Source organism: Peromyscus maniculatus, chromosome 5 (assembly GCF_049852395.1).
Source record: "Peromyscus maniculatus bairdii isolate BWxNUB_F1_BW_parent chromosome 5, HU_Pman_BW_mat_3.1, whole genome shotgun sequence".
NCBI classification, from domain to species: domain Eukaryota; kingdom Metazoa; phylum Chordata; class Mammalia; order Rodentia; family Cricetidae; genus Peromyscus; species Peromyscus maniculatus.
The window spans coordinates 124,379,551-124,399,576 of record NC_134856.1 but is presented as its reverse complement, the minus strand read 5'-3'; the positions used below and the strand labels follow the sequence as shown (position 1 = coordinate 124,399,576).

The window sequence follows — 20,026 nt, the reverse complement described above, 5'->3', positions numbered from 1 at the left end:
TGAGTGCTGCTGCAGTATAACCAGACCCTCACACAACAAGCCAAAGTAATCCATGGTTACTGTGCCACCTCAGACCCTGGCACAGATGAACTGCCTTTCTCTGAAGTTGTTTTTTCCAGGCACGCAGTCACAGTGATTTTAAAAAAGTAACTATTTCAGGGATTTTTTTTTCTTTTTTTCTTTATTTACTATGTATACAATGTTCTGCCTGCATATATGCCTGCATGCCAGAAGAGGGCGCCAGATCTCATTACAGATGGCTGTGAGCCACCATGTGGCTGCTGGGAATTGAACTCAGGACCTCTGGAAGAACAGCCAGTGATCTTAACCTCTGAGCCATCTCTACAGCCGAGGGATTTTTTTTTTTTTAAACAGGGTGTTGCTATCTTGTTCAGTTTGGTCCCGACTTTAGACTCTAGACTCCAACCATTCTCCTGCCTCAGTTTCCCACTTATTTGAGACTATAGGTGAGTATAGTCAACATTTAGCTTATGTATCTTAAAATCATAATCCAATTCAATGATATGGAGTTTCTTTTATTTTTACCCCAGAAAAGAGTTCTCACTATTTGTACCAGGACAAACAAACAAACAAACAAAAAATCCCACCGCCTTCACTCTCTGCATGGCAGGGAAAATATGTGGGCATTGCTGAGAAATAAACAGAAACACGTGGGAAACAGCGCAGAGCCAGAGGAAGGTAAGCGTTAACCAGAGAACAGCGTTCTGTATCAAGTGACCCTGAGCAGGCTGAACGTGCTTTTCACTGCACCCGTGCAGGTAGACAACATGGGTGAGCTGCTTCTCAACTTGTACACGAGGAAATGCATTCCTTGGGGTTAGGTTTTGTGGGTATGATACTAACAGCCTTGGGCAGAAATCTACCCAGAAAGAAGCCAGAGGGACGGAAGACAAACTCCACGGGTGTTACAAACAGGGTGGGCTTGATACAGATAGGGTCCGGGGCCAGCACCCCTCTCTCGGGCTCTAGGGTGAATGAAGCAGGACAGCTTCTGTGACAAATTTCCTACTGCGGACAAAGGACAAATAAGTAAACACCCCAGGAGGCTGAAGTCACAGCTGGCCATGTCCGGTCCTGCTGAAGCCGCAGTGGTCCTAGCACCCAGGCCTTTCTCCTTCGCTCCCTCCACTCCCACGAAGTGTGCACCCCTCAGCCCCCCTTTCTCCCTCTCTCTCTTTCTCTCTCTCTTCTCTCCATCTTTCCTATCTTCTATTCATCTCTCTATTATAATAAACCATTTCTGTGAGGATGCAGCCTCTGGGTTGTAAATGTCCACCCACTGCCCCGCTGCCATGCCTGCCAGTCCACGGCTGCATCTGCCCATCATGCCAGCGTGGTTCACTGCACACGTGGGATACCCATGCCGCCCGCCCCATAGTAATAATTCATAACACTGGCGCCTGTATACAATGTCATAACACTTCCGTCCCTGGGTCACAGCACAGCCTCCTTCCACAGATGTCCCAGGAGCAGGGACGTGTGACTGTGTAGACAGCTCTTCTCAGGAGTACAGGAACACCGATAACACCCGATACTGTGCAGTGGGGGCCTTGGGAGAAATGCAGGTTCTGTTTTGGTGTGTCCAGGTCGGACCTGTCTAACTGAAACCCAGAGCACTTGACACTATTGGTTCTCAGTCCGTACTCCAACTAGCAGGTTGCAGGAAATAACAAGTGAGTGGTGTCCCTTGTTGCCTGTAGGAGCTGTTCAGGTGCTATCGGGCACCAGTGTGTCCCCGAGGGAAGTGCCACAACATCCTGGGGGAGGGACAGCTGTGAAGCAGTGTAGGGTGGAGAGACTGTTTTAAAATCTGGTCTCCTGCAAGGGCCTTGGTGTCGAACACCTTTGATCCCAGCACTTGGGAGGCAGAAGCAGGTGAACTCTGTGAGTTTGAGGCCAGCCTGGTCTACAAAGGGAGTTCCAGGACAGCCAGGGCTACACCCAGAGAAATGCTGTCTTGTAAAAACAAAAAGACAAATGAACAAAAAAATCTGGTCGCCCTCACCGTGGATTTCCAGCAGGTTCTTGGTGCCAGCCTTGCGGTGCAGCTCATCAATGTTCTGGGTGATGACCACAACCCGGCGGCCCTGGTCACGCAGCCGAGCTTCACACTGGGCAATGGCTATGTGCCCCGGGTTGGGTTCCTTGCTCTGCATGACTTCCCTCCGGTAGTGGTAGAACTCCCACACCTGAGACGGGTTGCGGGCAAAGGCCTGAGGAGTCGCCAGGTCCTGAGGGGAAAGGCAGAGGTCGGTGAGGGACCTGTGAGGTGGAGATGGGCAGTCGTAGGTCTGGCTAGACTGTGTAGCACGGGACCAACCCGGGACTTCAGACAGGTCACTCTTAACTTCCCCTGCTGATGAGACAGAGGCAACGTAACCCACCTCACTAATCTCACAAATTATGACAAGAAGTAAAGTGACATTTGGGAAAGTGTCTGGGGTTGAATTTATTCCCGTAGAGCTCTAAGAAATAAAAATTCAATATCATTGTGAGGGAGCTCCAAGAGAAATATGAAATGAAAAATGCCCCTGTGAGATCCATCAGGCACAGAAAGGAGCTTAGACACACAACAACTCACATATACACAGACACACACACCTACACACAACTAAAAACACAGCACATACAAGCAAGCATACAGCACACAACTGTACCAATTATATACACACATGTACAGACACACACACCTACACACAACTAAAAACACAACACATACAAGCAAGCACACAGCACACAACTGTACCAATTATATACACACATGTACAGACGCACATACCTACACACAATTAAAAACACAGCACATACAGACACACAGCATACAACTATACACATCTACACAACTACATACAGTTAAATGTATTGTGCACAAACTACACATATGTGTATGTATACACACATAGTTACCCCATACATATATCCATATTTATACATAAACCCTACCTATATATATGCATACACACACAACATATACATAGTCACATGTATTTATGCTATAATTATGCAAAAATATTTGCATATACACAACTGCATGCATATATACAGCTACATGTATTTATTATACATAAGCCATACACATATGCATGCACACACATAACTATAAACAAACATAGTTATACCCATACAGACACATATACACACATACAATTACATGCATATAGCTACATGTTATAACATGCACACCACACACACACATATATATGTATATACTCACACACAACTATACAATATATCCAGCTATGTACAGATGGCTACATGCACTCAGAAGTACACATGTATACAACTAAACATGAACATTTAGTTACATGTACTTACACATGAACAAATATATACAAACATACATACAACTCTATGGATACGTTACATCTACTTACACACAAACCGCATGTATGTATGTACATATAAAAAACTACACACATGCATATGGCTATGTATTTATAAATTACATATATATATAAAGGAAGGTCAGGAGAACTTGGGCCAATCTGGAAAACAGAGCCTAGCCCTGTTAAGAAAAGCCGCTCCTTGCTTGGGAGGTGGGCACGGCACCCCCCACTCTCCCACCCTCCCACCTCCCTCCCACCCCAGGAGACAGAACTGCTACAAAAGACCAGCAGGGGAGGCTCCCAAGAGCCTCTAAAACATCCAGACAGCCTCTGGCGGGCTCCGCCTCCAGGGCCTCCCACCGAGACAGGAGTTGTTTGTCCCTTTGTTGTTTTCCTCTTTGCCGCAGGTCCCTGGGCTCTGCTTCAGGCTGTGACTGACTTCACTGCCCCCAGGATGACAACCCACTTTCCCTCTGGACCCTCGGGTCTCTGCTTCCACAGTGGGGCGGGCGGGGCGTGTCCCCGCCTCAGATCTCTGTCACACTGTCAGTGGCTTCTGTCTCCCGTGGGTCACTCCAGGACATACAATTAATTCTTCGTCCCATGGAATGAACTCGGTGGTACCCTAGATGACCAGCCCTCACCAAGATAATCAAACACATATGCATGCATACATACAGCTATATAATACATACTCAAACTCTACAGAAATGCACGCACACCCAGCCATACACATATGTGAGCCACATTAAATACATGCATACATACACATAAAAACAATACCTATTATAGAATACATGAAATATCTGCACTTGAGGCACTGGCCCTCTCCTAAGACAGAGTTCTTTCTGTGATAGAGGCACAGCACAGCTGTCTGAGCTGGAAGCTGACAGGAAGTGGACAAGGTAATCCTTAACGGTCATGGACATGTTCTGAATCCTGCCTGCTACCTCAGGTCCACACTGAACTGTGCACACAACCCACAAGTTCATTCCGGGCTGTGTTAATTTTGAAAAGAAGCTTATCATGGATGTCCCACATTCATAGGCACATCTCCACGCCAAGCAGAGACATCTCCACCCCAAGCAGGGACAGTAGCCTCCCTTTGAGAGTCATGGCAGGCACAGCGCATGGCCCTCCGGGACCCTGTGCTCCTTCTCCTAGGACACCCTGGCCAGGAGCACCTGTGCCATTAACCTATGAACTGTGACCGCATACACGGGCTTTGGGGCAGGGTTGGAATCAGATGTGCCCTCTGACCTCTCTGCTTACTGGCCAACTCTGAGCTTCCTCTGAGACCAGAGCAGCCCTTCCCAGTTCTTCCTGCCTCCTGCTGCTGTCCGCAGGACGCCTCTGGTGGTCCTTCTCTCTTACTGGACTCTTGGAGCCCTCGACTCCTTACTCCCCTCCTGGGCCTGAGGAGCGCCAGCGCATCCCAGTTTCTCCTGCTTCAACACTTAGGCGGAAGGAGGGACAGTGCTTGCTCTGCACTCAGCGAGAAAGCCCTGCAGATTTTTCAAGGCAGGCACTAAGGTGGTTAATTTTGTCTTCACTCAACTAACCAAAAATGTATGAAGCCTGCATCAGGTGCTAGCGTTCTGCGGCTGGGAGCTTGGCAATGGGCACAACACATGAAGTTCCCTGCTCTCTAAAACGAAGGATTTCCAGAATGGGAGAGACAGCTAGGAGGGCCCAAGCACATTTCCCAGAACCTGCATTAGGCTGCTGACAATCACCTGTAACTCCAGATGCAGAAGACATAATGCCCTCTTCTAGCGTCTGAGGGCACCACGTGCATCTGCAGCACCCCACCCACATACACACAATTAAAAATAAAAATGAGCCGGGAGGCAGTCGTGCACGCCTTTAATCCCAGCACTCGGGAGGCAGAGCCAGGTGGATCTCTGTGAGTTCGAGGCCAGCCTGGTCTACAGAGCGAAAACTATGCAGAGAAGCCCTGTCTCAAAAAACCAAAAAAGAAAAAAGAAAGAGAGAGAGAGAGAGAGAGAGAGAGAGAGAGAGAGAGAGAGAGAGAGAGAGAGAGAGAAAGAAAGAAAGAAAGAAAGAAAGAAAGAAAGAAAGAAAGAAAGAAAGAAAGAAAGAAAGAAAGAAAGAAAGAAAGAAAGAAAGATTTAAAACTAAGATTTTCCCAAGTTGAGGGGCGGGGGGGAGGGAGAGGCAGGAGTAGGAGGAAACAGAAGAAGGCAAAGGGCCAGAATGGAATATTCTGGAGAACCAGCGCTATAGTTTGGATCTGGAATGTCTTCTAAAGGCCCAGCATGTTGGAAGCATGGCTCCCAGCTTGGCACACATGAAAAGATGTGAGCCTCTGAGAAGTGGGGTCTAATGGGAGAGTTTAGGTCACCGGGAATAATGTGAAGGAGACCGTGAGGCCCTTGTGGCGTCATCCTTTTTCTTGCTCTGTTGTGTGTTCCCCATGATCCCTGCCGTGATGTGCTTTCTCATCACAGGCCCCAAAGCAACAGGGCCATGGATCATAGAGTAAAACTTCCAAAACTCTGAGTCAAATTCAATCTTTTCTCTTTATAAGCCAAATATCAGATATCTGCTATAGTAACAGAACACTATCATTTATGTGTAGTTTGTGTATAAGTGCCAGTAGTTGTATGTGTGTGGAGATATGCATATGTGCGTGCATATGTGTGTTGTTTAAAAGTACCTGTATCTGTATATATGTGTGTACTTGTATACATGTATACCACCTAGGTATTTGTCAACTTGCCACAATCCATCTGAGAAGGATCAGCTGAGAAAATGCCCCCATCAGATTGGCCTGTAGGTAAGCCTGTAGGGCATTTTCTTGATTAATAATTGATGTGGAAAAGCCCAGCCCACTGGGGGTGGTACCACCCCTGGGGAGTTGGTACTGGGTACTATAAGAAGCAGCACTCCCCCATGGCCTATGCATCAATTCCTGCCTCCAGGTTCCTGCCTCCAGGTTCCTGCCTCTAGCTCTTGCGTTGACTTCCCTCAATGGTGAACTGTGACCTGAGAGCTGTAAGATGAAGTAAACCCTTTGCTTTAAAAGTAAACCCTTTTCATTAAACTCAAAGCTGCATTTTGGTCATGGTCTTCATTACAGCAAAAGAAAGCTAACTAGGACTGTATATAACATAAACATGTCCTGTGTTATAACCATGGTGTTGACTATATAACTTTATCCATCTGCTAAAACTCACTGAATGGTACACTAAAAATGGGTAAATTCATCTGTATGTCTATTTTAACAAAAACTAAACAATTAAACAACAGACCAACCAAGCAGGGGCTAGAGAGATGACCCAGTGGTTAAGAATACTTGTTTCTCTTGTGAGAACCCAAGTTCAGTTCTCAGCATCCACACTGGATGGTTCACAACTGCCCATACCTCTAGCTCCAGGGGACCCAGTGCCCTCTCTGGCTTCCTTGGTATCTTAGTTAGGGTTTCTATTGCTTTGAAGAGACATCATGACCATGGCAACTCTTATAAAGGAAAACATTTAATTGAGGCTGGCTTACAGTTCAGAGTTTTAGTCCATTATCATCATAGTTGGAAGCATGGCACCATGCAGGCAGATATGGTGCTGGAGAAAGAGCTGAGAGTTCTACATTTAGATCTATAGGCAGCAGAAAGAAAGAGTGACACTGGGCATGGCTTGGGCACCTGAAACCTCAAAGCCCATCCCCAGTGACACACTTCTTCCAACAAGGTCACACCTACTCCAACAAGGCCATACTTCCTAATAGCACCACTCCCTATGAGCCTATAGGGGCCAATTTCATTCAAACCACCATGCTGTGGGATGTCTTTCTATATGCTGTGAATATGTTTCACTACCACTGGCTAATAAAGAAGCTGCTTTGGCCTTTAGCAAGGCAGGATACAGCCAGGCAGAAAATCCAAGCAGAGATACATGGAGAAGAGGGTAGAGTCTGGAAGATACCATCCAGCCACCCAAGGAGCAATATGCCAGCAGACCAGTAATGCCATAGCCATGTGGCAATACACAGATGAATAGAAATGGGTTAATTTAAGTTGTAAGAACTAGTTAATAATAAGCGTGAGTGACTGGCCAAACAATTATAATTACTATTAAGCCTCTGAGTGATTATTTTACAAGTGGCTGCAGGATGGGACAGGACAGAGAAAAGCCTCTGGCTACATTTGGCACCCAATGTGGGGCATGGATCCACAGAAGACCTAAAAAAAGCTTTAAAAGGGTTCTAAAACACATAAACAGAGCCAAAAACAGCTTCCTAGCCTGTCTCTCATACAGGCTGCAGTACAGAGACGCCCTGGCATTCAGGCTTGAGCATAGCATGGCAGATTCCTGCTGCGGTACACAGAGGCTTCTCCAAGCTGCACAGCACACCGTGTGGTGGATTTAGCTTTTACTCACACAGATGAAAAAGGTTTGTGGGCTGTACACTACCTGGTGGCAGCATAGACTCCAGAGTTGGGGAGTAAGCATGACTATCCTGGGTATCTCCACCATGTTGGGAAGCCGAACAGGGTGGAGCCAGAAGCCAAAGCCACCACTTTGGTCCTGGCCACACCTGCTTAGCAGTTTAAAACAACAATCAGAAAATGATTACAGGTACACAATAAAGACAGATTCAGACAAAAAGAAACCATTAAATGGGTCACAGTGTATTTAAAAAATGTACATAAGCTTGGGAGAGGAAAAAGAGTACAGACAGTTATAAAAAGAAATAGTTTGTAAAAATAAGAATAAAAATAATATGAAAGAAATAAGCCACGCAGAGATAGAAAATACACAGAGAGTCTGGATTATGTATGTTATTGTTTTCTTTGAATTTTTTGACTGTTAATGAACTAACTGCAGAGAGACATTTGATTGTGGGGACTACTAAGTTAAATCAACACATATATTTTAAAGATATCTTGACTTCAAAATTTGGGACTAAAGATATGTTGCTTTGGAAAAAGAGGTTCTGCTTTTGCTTCCACAAAAGATGAGAAGCTGTGGATCCGTTCTAGGTTATTACGGTTTGATTGACTAAGACCCCCTAAAAGGACTCCAATGAGAACCATGGCCCAGATGATCCAACATCCACAACAGCTTCAAGGCTACTGGCTAAGATGGACCAACCACACAAAATACCCCAGTCAGGACTTGACCATATTCTAAATTTTCTCAAGATCCCCATAAGATTACCAGAGCTCCCAACCAGCAGAAAGCAGTATAGAAAACTATGCCCAAATTCCCAAAATATTGTTTATGAATGTTTGTTTTTATTTAAAGGGGGTTGGTTATAAATGGTTAATGGTCATAGTCAATCTCTTTCTAAGGAAGAAAGGGGGACATGGTGTAAAAAAGACGGAGAAGAGGTAAATTACTGAATCTACTTTCATTCAAAAAACAAATGTTAATAACAAAATATTTTACACTGGTATGGATTTTGGTCGACTGATACAAATTTAAGGTCAATTTTGTTAAACTATATGTATATTTCTACTCTTCTTTAAGGTATTATGTTTACACAATTCATTTAAAAATGTAATGTATAATTAGAAAAATACAAATTAACAGTCATCTATAATTGTCAAACGTATAGTCATATTAGTTAGGTTTTCGAGATATACAGCGATATATTTCAGGTAGGTAGGTAATCTTCAAACACTTCAAAAACCCACAGAATATAGCATTTAAAAAGAACTTAGACTTTTCTGGACAGTGAGAGAATCAACAGAAGAAAAAGGAGTAATCAGCCGCTGTGAGCTGAGATGCTGACCTTTGACCTCCCCAAGAGAAAGATGTTCAGATTACAGAGCTGCCTGCAAGGCACATGGAGGAGCTCTGGGGTCCTTTGCACCATGGTCACAGTGCGTGGGAGTCATCACTCATGGTGAGGTCGGCTTTCCAGGGATGCTGTTAGTTACAGTAACCCCTCACCCATACTGCTGTTAGTTACAGTAACCCCTCACCCATACTCTTGGATAACCCAGTAAAACCTCATTCCTTCACTCAACCAGACAGTGATACAATCATGACTTTGGTCTGTAGTGCACTCCCTTTCTAGGGTGAAGTGTGTGTGTGTGTGTGTGTGTGTGTGTGTGTGTGTGTGTGTGTGTGTGTGCATGTTTCATACACATGAGTATGCAGATGTGCACATCTATGCATGAGTTTTCAGAAGCCAGAGGACACTGAGTGTCTTCCTGTTGCTGTCTGCCTTATTCCCTTGAGACACAATCAATCTCTCAGTGAACTAGAAGCTTGCCCTTTAGGCTAGGCTGGCTGGACAGCAAGCTTCCAGGACCCTCCTGTCTCTACTTCCCAATGCTAGGGTTCCTAGCATACCCAGCATGCCCAGCTCTTTATGTGGGTGCTGGGAGTCAAACTCAGGTCCTCATGCTTGATGCTTGCACAGCAAGAGTTCTTACACACTATACCGTCTCCCTGGCCCCAAATTTGCTATTGTAGTCATCATAGAAACCTTGTTAACACAAAAACCAAGACGACAAAATAGTTACTTCCAATTTCAAATACTGCCCCTGAATCAACCTCCATAATAGTGTCATTCAGAAGAGCCTTTGGGATTCTGGAAGCATTACTAACCTGAGCTTGCCATTTTCTCCAATAACCTCCAGCTCCTCTGAAAGTTGGAACCCCACTCTCCGCACTAACACCAGCCCCTGAGATGATGGCTATGTGCTTTGCATTTGCAAAACACTTCCGAAAATCTGCCATATCTAAACAGAAAATAAAACCTGTGTCAATCCAGAGTACCAATGGGACATTTATATTCCACATCCATTTTCTATAGCATGAAATTTGACACTGAATAAACTTACACTGTAAGATACTCCAATAGGGGCTGAAGAGATGGCCCTGCAATTAAGAGTACTTTTTGCTCTTGCAGAGGACTGCTGTTCAATTCCCAGCACCCACATGGTGCTTTACAATCATCTCTAACTCCAGTTCCAGAGGATCTGGGGCCCTCCACACTAACACTAGCCCCTGTGGGCACCAGGCACACACATGCGTAATACAAGCAAACACTCACACACATTAAATAAATCAATCTTCAAATAAAAAAGAAAGATTTAAGATGTTCCAATAAAAAGCATTCCTCCGGGCTGGTGAGATGACTCGGAGAATAAGGGCACTTGTCACCAGGCCTGATGACCTGAGTTCAGTCCCTGGAAGCCACAGGGTGGTAGGAGAACAGATGTCTACAAGCTGTCCTCTGACCTAAACACACACTCTGGCACACATATGTCCCTCTCCATTATATAAATAAGGTTTAAAAAACATTTCCTGTGCCATGAAGACATCATCTGGGACACTCGACCGGTGGGCACACGGTATCTCCAGGACACGAGGGCTTTGGGCACACACCTAGCATGGCATCTCAGCTCCACCTTGAGCCCTCTGTGTGATCTGAAGTGCTTATGCTCTGTATACTTGGTTCCGTGGGCTGCTTGGTGTATTCTTATCGCAGAGCACAGTTGTGCAAATGTAAAAGAGTTGATGGATCCAGATTTCTTGTGGAAAGTCAGGACAAAGTCTTTGTGCTTGTGGCCGAGCCCAGCAGATGCCAAACGTCTAAAATTCTCCCCATATTCACCTGCCCTGTGAAAAGCATGTTAAAGCTTCCTCGGCACCGTGACCAGCACAGGCATTTATAAGGATGACTTACTTGAACTTGGACGAGCCATGGTGAGGCAGATCTTGCTTTGTGGGGAGGCCGGAGGCTTCAGTCTACAACACAGCTGGGAAATGAATCGGCTTGGAACAATCTGGAGTGGGCGCATCAGGTTTGCTTTGAAGTGCTACTCCAGCAGGCTTTAGAAAAGTTATAGAACAACACAGAAACAATCATGAATCATACAAATACACGGTGTGTCTTTGTCTTGTTAGAGGTGTTATTGCATGTATATAAGTACAAACGTTTTGCTACTCAATTCAAGATAACTAGTCCTAAGTGGAGAATCTCATAAATATACTCAGCCAGCTGAACATTGTTAGTCCAGCCTACTTCAAATGTGCTCACAACAGCACTCACTGTGAAATCTTTTAGAATAAAGTATCAAACATCTTACAATTTCTAATTCTATTTCTATTTATTTATTTATTTGAGACAGAATCTGGTTACATATTACAGGCTAGCCTTGAATAATGTTCCTCTTATTGCAGCCTCCAAAGCCAGAGATTACAAGCCTGTATGCCACCATGCTGAGAGAAATATTTTTTAAGCTTTTGAGGGTGGATGAAACCCAGGGCTTTGATTGTACCAGGCATCTGGAGCTCCACCAGGTCCTTAGCTTGTGACTCACTGAACACTGAACTAAAAAGGAAACATGGCAATGGTGAAGCTGAAAACTCCTCAGTGAGCTCATGGTGAGTAAGGGACTATTTTGGTAGGAATGCCCTAACATGGTGGAGGCAGGCAAGGTAGGAGTTCAAGGTCATCCTCAGCAATACAGGGAGTTCAGAACCCCACCTGGGCTACATGAGAGCTGGTCTTAAAAATAAACAAGACAAGCCGGGCGCCTTTAATCCCAGCACTCGGGAGGCAGAGCCAGGCGGATCTCTGTGAGTTCGAGGCCAGCCTGGGCTACCAAGTGAGCTCCAGGAAAGGCGCAAAGCTACACAGAGAAACCCTGTCTCGAAAAACCAAAAAAATAAAAAATAAAAATAAAAATAAACAAGACAAAAAAAGCAAGACAAAATGAAACAAAACAAAAGGAGAAAGATAAAACAAAAAGAACACCCTTAATTGAAGTCTTTAGCAACAGAGGGTCATGATATTCAGCCTGGTTGTTTTCACTCATACTCTGGACTGTTGCTCAGCTATACAGTGCTCTCACGTGGGGCTGTATACCTACAGTCACTTCTGAGAGCCTCAAGAATGCCAAGCTTCCAGGTCACCCCAGACCACAGTCAGCCACCTGGCCTAGCCCACAAGCCACAGGGTAATCTTGATGGCCACTCATGTTTGGAATCATGGTTGTAGAGGCTTGGGAAAGTGTTAAACATGAGGTGTGTGTGTGTGTGTGTGTGTGTGTGTGTGTGTGTGTGTGTGTGTGTGTGTACATGTGTGAAATGGAGACCAAAGGACAACTTAAGGTGTCTATCCTCAGAATTTGAGACAGGATCTAGAACTTGCAGAGTAAGCTAAGAGACCCAGGGATCTACCTGTTTCTGCCTCCCTAGAGCACACACCCCCACACCTAGATTTTTTTTTTTTTAACATGGGTTCCGGGATCAGACATAGGTCTTCAAGCTTGCAAGACAAACACTTGACTGACTGAACTATCTCCCTGGCCCCAAACACGAGAATTCTTTAAAAAACAAAAAGCAAACAAACAAAAACCCTGCTGCATTTGTAACAGTACAAAACATTTTTAAAACCTGGCTACCTTTTTCCAATCTATGTTTTATTTTTAATTATGTCTATGTGTGCGGACAGGCAGTTGTGAGCTGCCCGACGTGCTGCAGGAGCGGTCCCCAACCGCTAAGCCATCGATCCAGCTCCCTTCCTGAACTTTTGATGATAGAGTTTTGATGGCAAAGTGAGTTTTGAAAACTGAACTAGATGGTGATAAGTTTGAGGCCTCCTGAAGGCCTCTCCGCCGTTGCAACAAACTGAATCAGACCAAATTGGAAAGCCCAGGTTTAACGGGTAAAGCGCTCCAGGATGATTCCCTGGCCCCAAAGAGAGGCGACTGGGACGCGAGACCGACCAGAAGAACCCCAAGTCTGTTTTCTGGGATGCCTCTTATATATCCCCTGTGGGAGTCCTGAGCCTCTCTGGGGAGGAGCTGTGTTTGGCGGGCTTTGAAGGGGCAGATTTGGGGAAAGAGATGGGGAGGGGAGCCAAGGGTGGATCTTCCACCAGACTCCTTCCAAACATTCCAGACTCTTTGAGTATAGGGATGCCAGGGTGCCAGGGGTTGAGGGGAGCTCCCACCCAAACAGATGGGCTATGTATACTGCCACAATAAATAAGATGAGGGTGACAATGGGTCAATGAGACTTGTCAGTTGTGAGGCTCATTTAGTAAAAGTTTCTACTTGAGAAATTTTGTAAGAGGAAAACGGGGGCTGGGCATGGAGGCATATTCCTGCAATCCCAGCACTCAAGAGGCCAGAAGCAGGAGGATTGTTAGTCCAAAGCTAGCCTGGTCTACATAGTGAGTTCTAGGTCAGCCTAGTCTACATAGAAGACCCTGGCTCAAACAGAGACAACAACAGTTGGATTGATCCAAGATGACTTTATCTACAGACATTAGAGAATTGGGTTAGTAGAAGAGCCTAGAACAGGCCTAACTCCCCACCCATAGAAACAAGTTCAATAAGCAAGGAAAAACATTCGCAGTGTGCAATGCAGCTATTATTCAAAAAGAAGGCAGGGCCAGGGGGTGGTTACATCAGTTTAAGTCAGTAAGATTCTCACCATGCAAGCATAAGAACCCAAATTCAAATCTCCGGTACTCATATCAAAACTCAGGGGTGACAGCACAAGTCTGTAACCTCAGCACCGAGGGGCGGGGACACTAGGCAAGCTCAAGATTCAGTGAGAAACCCTGCCACCAAAAATAAAGGCCAGTGAGATGGCGCTTGTCACCAAGCCTGATGGCCTGAGTTTGATTCCCCAGAACCCACATGGAGGAATGAGAGAACCAACTGCCACTAGCTGTCCCCTGACCTTCACAGTGACATGAACGTTACCCACACACACCAATAAATGTAAAAACAAAACAAACAAAAAAAAGCTCAACTTTTTAAAAATCAGAGGAATAGAGCAAGACCATCAACAGTGGCCTCTGGCCTCCACAAGCACACATGTACACACTTGTACACACATACTATGTCCATACACATTCATTCATGTCCACAAAGATTTTTGTAAAGAATTCAGGACTGTATTCCTACAACATTCCAAAATAAACAAAGACTAATTTGTTTGTGGTCATGATGGAAGGGTAGGAAATACAGACGTGTGGAGAAAGGGGAGCAATGAATGTGCCCTGTGTCCCGATCACGGTAGCAGTTACATGGCAATGTCTATCAGAGCTTACAGAAGTCTACACTCCCAAAGAGTTATTTTTACTGTATTTGAGGTATATTTAAAAATGATGGGTAAAAAGTTTCAGTTTTATAAGATGAAGAAAGCTCTGGGGAAGAATATCCCAGCCACCACCCATGACTGCACAGTGGTTTTAAAATGGTTAGGACAGTGTGGTGGTTATCTGCATTGTCCAACTTGACTCCATTTAGATCACCATGGAAACATACCTCCCAGGTCACCCACGAGGTTTATTGGAGGAGGGAAAACCCACTCTGAAGGTGGGTAGCACTATCCCACCAGTTGGGGTCGAGGAGCATTCACTTTCTCTGCTTCCTGGCTGCAGATGCAGAGGGACCAGCTGCCTCCCACTCCGGTCACCATGCCTTCTCTGCCACGATGGCTTGTCCCGAAACTGTGACCCAAAATAAACCCTTCCTTCCGTAAGTGGCTTTGCTAGGTGCTTTGTCCCGCCCATGAGAAAAGGAACTAATACAGATGGTAAACTATGTTCTGTGGATTTTGACCAGTTTTTAAAAGTCAGAATAAGAGAGTTTGGTATCAACTGATAGAGATCACCAGAACACAATTTTGGAGGGAAAAGGTTAATTAGTACTTTGTAAGAGATGGGAATGACAAAAATTTGGCACTTACTAGGATGTTTATTTTAAAATTAAGAATTCCTAAGAAATCAGTGAAAGGATTGAGTGTGGGTGGGAAACAGTATATACAGAAACAAGAAAAGAAGCCAGGGTTTCGCTATCTATGTGAATATCTTGCTCAGACTGTCAGTGTCTTCTAGGGTGTTAATTTTATTTTTATTCATTTATTTTAGGTGCACAAATGTTTTGCTTGCATGCATGTACTTGTGTGCACCGCATGCCTGCATGTCTGGTGCCCTAGGAGTTCAGAGGAGGAACTGGAGTTATAAATGGCTGTGGGCTACCATATGGGGGCTGGGAACTGAACCTGGGTCTGTACGAGAGCAGCAAGTGCTCTTAACCTCTGAGCCATCTCTCCAGCCCTGTTTTCCCGTGATGAAGGAGCAGCTTCGTGGAAAGTTGCTTACCAGCACACTCAAGGCTGCAAGTGTCTCAAAGGGTTGATGGGAGGGTTCAGGCTCCGGTGAGGGCACGGGGGAGGGGTCACATAAGTGTCTGGCTGCTATGGACATTGTAGGGGTCATTATTGACAAGTAAGAGATTGTTGGAAAGCAGCAGGCTTTTGGATTCCGGTGTAGACAACATACTTACTTGTATCTCAGTTGGGACAGGATTATCAAGCAGTCTGGGTTTTGTCCTGATCCACTGTGGTCACGTGTGGCCTCGCCTGATGTTGGTGTTCTGTGGCGTGGTTTATATGTAACAGGACACCAAGGCCTATCAGATAGTTCTTGACTCCAAACAGAAGCAGACTAAACGCCAGCAACTTATACACAAGTGAACAAATTATGCTTCTTCACAGAACGACGACTGTTCCAAGAAAGAGAACAAACTGCTCACACACTCAACCCCACGAATTCAGGCTCCTTAGAGTCACGTGCAACAGCAGCTCCCCCGTGAAAAACATGCCAATACAACCTCGGCCAAGCCATCCAGGACAGCATGACCAACAGGAAGACCTGGCGACCTCATCTGCCTCCCACAGATGATGCAATGGGAAGGGCAAAGGTTTGCCTGTGTGTGATTCTTCTCCCAAGACACATTATGTAATTACCAGAAATACCATACAAACCCAGTTGAAGGGCCCTGTACAGCATAATCAGCAGCACTCCCCACACAGCAAAATTACGAAGGGGGAAGCCTGGGAAACTGTCTCCAGGGGGCCACTCGCCTGAAAATGGACCTTAGTGAGACATCTTGCAAAATGTGACTGTTCATTAGTTAGAAGTGTAGCTACACTAGTTGGTAGGAGACAAGTAAATGTCCTAATTTAGATCACTGTACTCCGGTCAGGTAAGATGTACCATTGGAAGAAACTGGTAAATAATACACAGGAAGTCAACTATGTTTGCATTAAATTTGTTTTGTTTTGTTGTTTTGTTTTCAAGACAGGGTTTCACTGTGTAGCCCTGACTGTACTAGAACTCCTATGTAGACCAGGCTGGCCTCGAACTCACAGAGCTCCACCTGCCTCTGCCTCCCAAGTGCGAGGATTAAAGGTGTGCGCCACCACCACCCAGCTAGGTTTGCATTATTTCTGGAAGCCTTAAATTATTTCAAAAATAGATTTGTTTATAGAAAATAAAACAAGAACACAATGCTAGGGGTGGCGAGAGATGGCTCAGCAGTAAGAGCATCCAGGTTCCATTGCCAGCACTTACACTGTGGCTCACAATCATCTGCAACGCTAGCTCTCGGAGATCCTCTTCTGGCCCCCATAGGCACCAGGCACACACATGGCACACATACGTGTAAGCAACACCCACATACATAAATAAAAACAATGAAAATAAACTACACTCAATGCTGATAAGCCCAACACGAAAGTCACACTCTGAGACCATTTACGTGATGAAAAAGGAAAGCTATAGGTATAGAAGTCCCATCCTTGTCTTGGTCAGGGTGAGCAGACAGAGGCCATTAGAACAATGGGAAGTTCTGTATCCTCATTTTTGACATGCTTTTTTGACAACTTGTAAACTGTAAAATAAAGATGGTGATGTTGACAGTGTGTGCACTGTACCTCAGTCAACCCCAATTAAAAACAAGACGCAAGCACGCTGCCTCTTCCAGTGTCACCTGTCTCTGTTGTGATGAGAGACAGTGCACAGGAAGCTTGGGAAGCTAAAAACAGAAGGAGAGAAAAGTCAGCCAGAAAGAATGTCTGAGCTGGGCGACCGTGGAAGAAGACTGACACAGGGTCTCATACTATACCCCAGACTGGCTCAGGACTCACTATGCGGTCCAGGCTGGAATTCATGGCAATTCTCCTGTCTCAACTTTATAATAGCTAGGATTACAGATGTGAGCCACCAAGAGCAGGCTTCATTGTTGCTTGCTTCATATCACATATAAAAATCAATTAGACCCTCCCAAAATCGATTAGAAATGGATTAAAGACTTAGACACACCCCCTGAAACTGAGACTACAAGCGGAAAAGAGATGAGAGTCCTGACATTGGTTGGGCAATGATTTCTTAGCTAGGACCCTAAACACAGGTAATAAAAGCAAAAACAGGCAAACAGGTTGATGCAGGAATCAGTCATTTCCACAGTGGAGAAAATATTTCAAACCATACATTTGGAACAAAGTGGATGACCTTACTAACGTAAGTGAAATAAGCTAAGCACAGCAGCAGGGCAGGTGTACTGACCTGTGGAGTATATAAAGTATATACACTGTGGAGTATAGAAAACTATATACACTGTGGAGTATATAAAGTATATACACTGTGGAGTATATGAAAGTATATACACTGTGGAGTATATAAAGTATATACACTGTGGAGTATAGAAAAGCATATACACTGTGGAGTATATAAAGTATATACACTGTGGAGTATAGAAAAGTATATACACTGTGGAGTATAGAAAAGTATATACACTGTGGAGTATAGAAAAGCATATACACTGTGGAGTATAGAAAAGCATATACACTGTGGAGTATAGAAAAGCATATACACTGTGGAGTATAGAAAAGCATATAAACTGTGGAGTATATAAAGTATATACACTGTGGAGTATAGAAAAGTATATACACTGTGGAGTATAGAAAAGTATATACACTGTGGAGTATATGAAAGTCTATACACTGTGGAGTATATAAAAGCATATACACTGTGGAGTATAGAAAAGCATATACACTGTGGAGTATAGAAAAGTAAATACACTGTGGAGTATATAAAAGCATATACACTGTGGAGTATAGAAAAGCATATACACTGTGGAGTATATGAAAGTATATACACTGTGGAGTATAGAAAAGTCAAACTCACAGAAACAAAAAACGGATGATGGTTACCAAAGGCTGGGTGAGGGGGGACAATGTAGGGGCATGGAGATGTTTGTCAAGGGCACGGACTCTCAGCAAGAAAGAATACAGTTTCCTGGCCTATTGCACAGCACAGTAACCATAGTTGATACCGATGTAATGCACATTTCAAAATTTTGAAACAAGTAAACTACAAAGGTTCTCACCACTAAAAAATATCGAGATGCTAGACACTTGGCTTAGTCTTACTATATATAATACATGCATATATCAAAACACCCCATTGCACCCCAGAAATATATACACAGTTATCTCTTGTCAACTGAAATGCAGTTTTAAGTCACGGGACGGACGACATGGCAACTGTACTGGCAGAAATGTTCACAGGCTGTCGGTCAAGATTCACTGGACACCAAAAGCTTCACAAAAGAGATCAATACACCAGTCCCAGGCTTTGGCGCTGGCTGGCTCCACTCACACCCGCTCCTGTCAAGGCTACCTGCCATGAAAACCTAAAAAAGGGTACAGCCTAGGACCCAACCTCTCCGGCCATGTGCGTGCCCTGCTTCCAGCACCGACGCTTGGGGGCTTTCCTCCAACCTGTCTGCAGCTGACTGCTCCTGATCTCCCATCTTCCCAGAGCAGAAAACTGCGTCCCTAACCCCCGTCCCAGCCCCCACACCACTCGCAAAACTTTGGGGCACCATCCTTCCGGCTCCTGGCGTGGCCTTAACCTTTCCCAATTTCTCTGCTGCCATGATCATCAAATCCTTCCGGCTCTACCTTCAGACTGTGTCGCCATCCGCCCCTCTCTGCACTCCCACCACTACCACTCCAGCCTGCCCCTGTCACCTTAGCCAAAGTGCCCTTCCTCCAGGTCAACGCCTTCCGGGGCCCAGCTCTCCCTCGGTTTCTCTCCCGCCCATCGCCCATCCCGCCACCCACCCAGTCGCTGGCTTCCCTATCGGCGCCCGCCCGCGCATGCGCGGGGTGGGGCGCGCAGAGCCGGGACAAAGCCGGGACCCCCGAGCCCGGCACTAGACGCACCTGCAGAAGGCGGTGTGGATAGAGCAGGCAGGAGAGGCTGCGGGGCGGAGTGATCGGCGTCCTGGTGTCCCGCCCCGGATGCAGCGGCCCCTGCCGGAGACCCGGAGCGAGGCCTGGGCCCGTCTCTGTTTTGCATTGAGGTTTTGGTGGGACCACGAATCAATGGAAGGCACAGGGAGTTGCTTGCATCTTTATGGCCTTCCAGGGTTCATTCCACTTCCCAGATGGGTCATGGACTGCCACCTGCCCTGCTGCCTCTTTGAGCACACTGAGGGACGGCAGTTTCAGTACAGAGTTTAGCAAGATCAGAGTCATTTCCCTTGAATTTCTGTGGCAAACCCTGGCGAGTCAGTTCCAGACTAGCCCAAACCTCTCTAACCTGAGAGATTGTGGTTCACTACTGCTGGTGCCGAGATTCACCAGCTTTAGGGACTTCTCCACCTTTCTAAGATACTGGTGATGGGCCCAGTGGACCAGAAGGTGAAATCATCTGAGATCTTGGGAGCAAATCAGTTCACATTTATCTTTCTCTTTCCCAGCTTAAATCTCAAATGTCCCATTGGCTGGACGCTCTGCCCACTTTGAAGTACCTGGACAAAAGTGTTGTATTCCACTGCTTTTTTTTTTTCCTTTTCTTTTCTTTTGGTGTTGGAGATACTGAAC

At 45.4% G+C, this 20,026-nt stretch overlaps 1 protein-coding gene across 4 annotated transcripts in view; it reads right to left on the bottom strand.

Annotated features, from left to right (window-relative positions):
* Window positions 1-19,502, bottom strand: part of Sirt5 (sirtuin 5) — a 32,544-nt gene extending 13,042 nt beyond the window's left edge. The window contains exons 1-4 of one of the 4 annotated variants that reach the window (XM_006972817.4): window positions 19,364-19,502; window positions 11,013-11,158; window positions 9,929-10,062; window positions 2,027-2,252 (exon numbers count right to left, since the gene is read on the bottom strand). In XM_006972817.4, coding sequence (XP_006972879.1) covers window positions 2,027-2,252; window positions 9,929-10,062; window positions 11,013-11,127 — 475 coding nt within the window. In that variant the 5' untranslated portion in view covers window positions 11,128-11,158; window positions 19,364-19,502. Of the gene's footprint in view, window positions 1-2,026; window positions 2,253-9,928; window positions 10,063-11,012; window positions 11,159-15,636; window positions 15,857-19,168; window positions 19,271-19,363 lie in introns of those variants that run through there. The other 3 variants (XM_006972818.4, XM_076573240.1, XM_042278402.2) reach the window with 3 other exon arrangements.
* Between the last annotated feature and the right edge of the window lie 524 nt (window positions 19,503-20,026).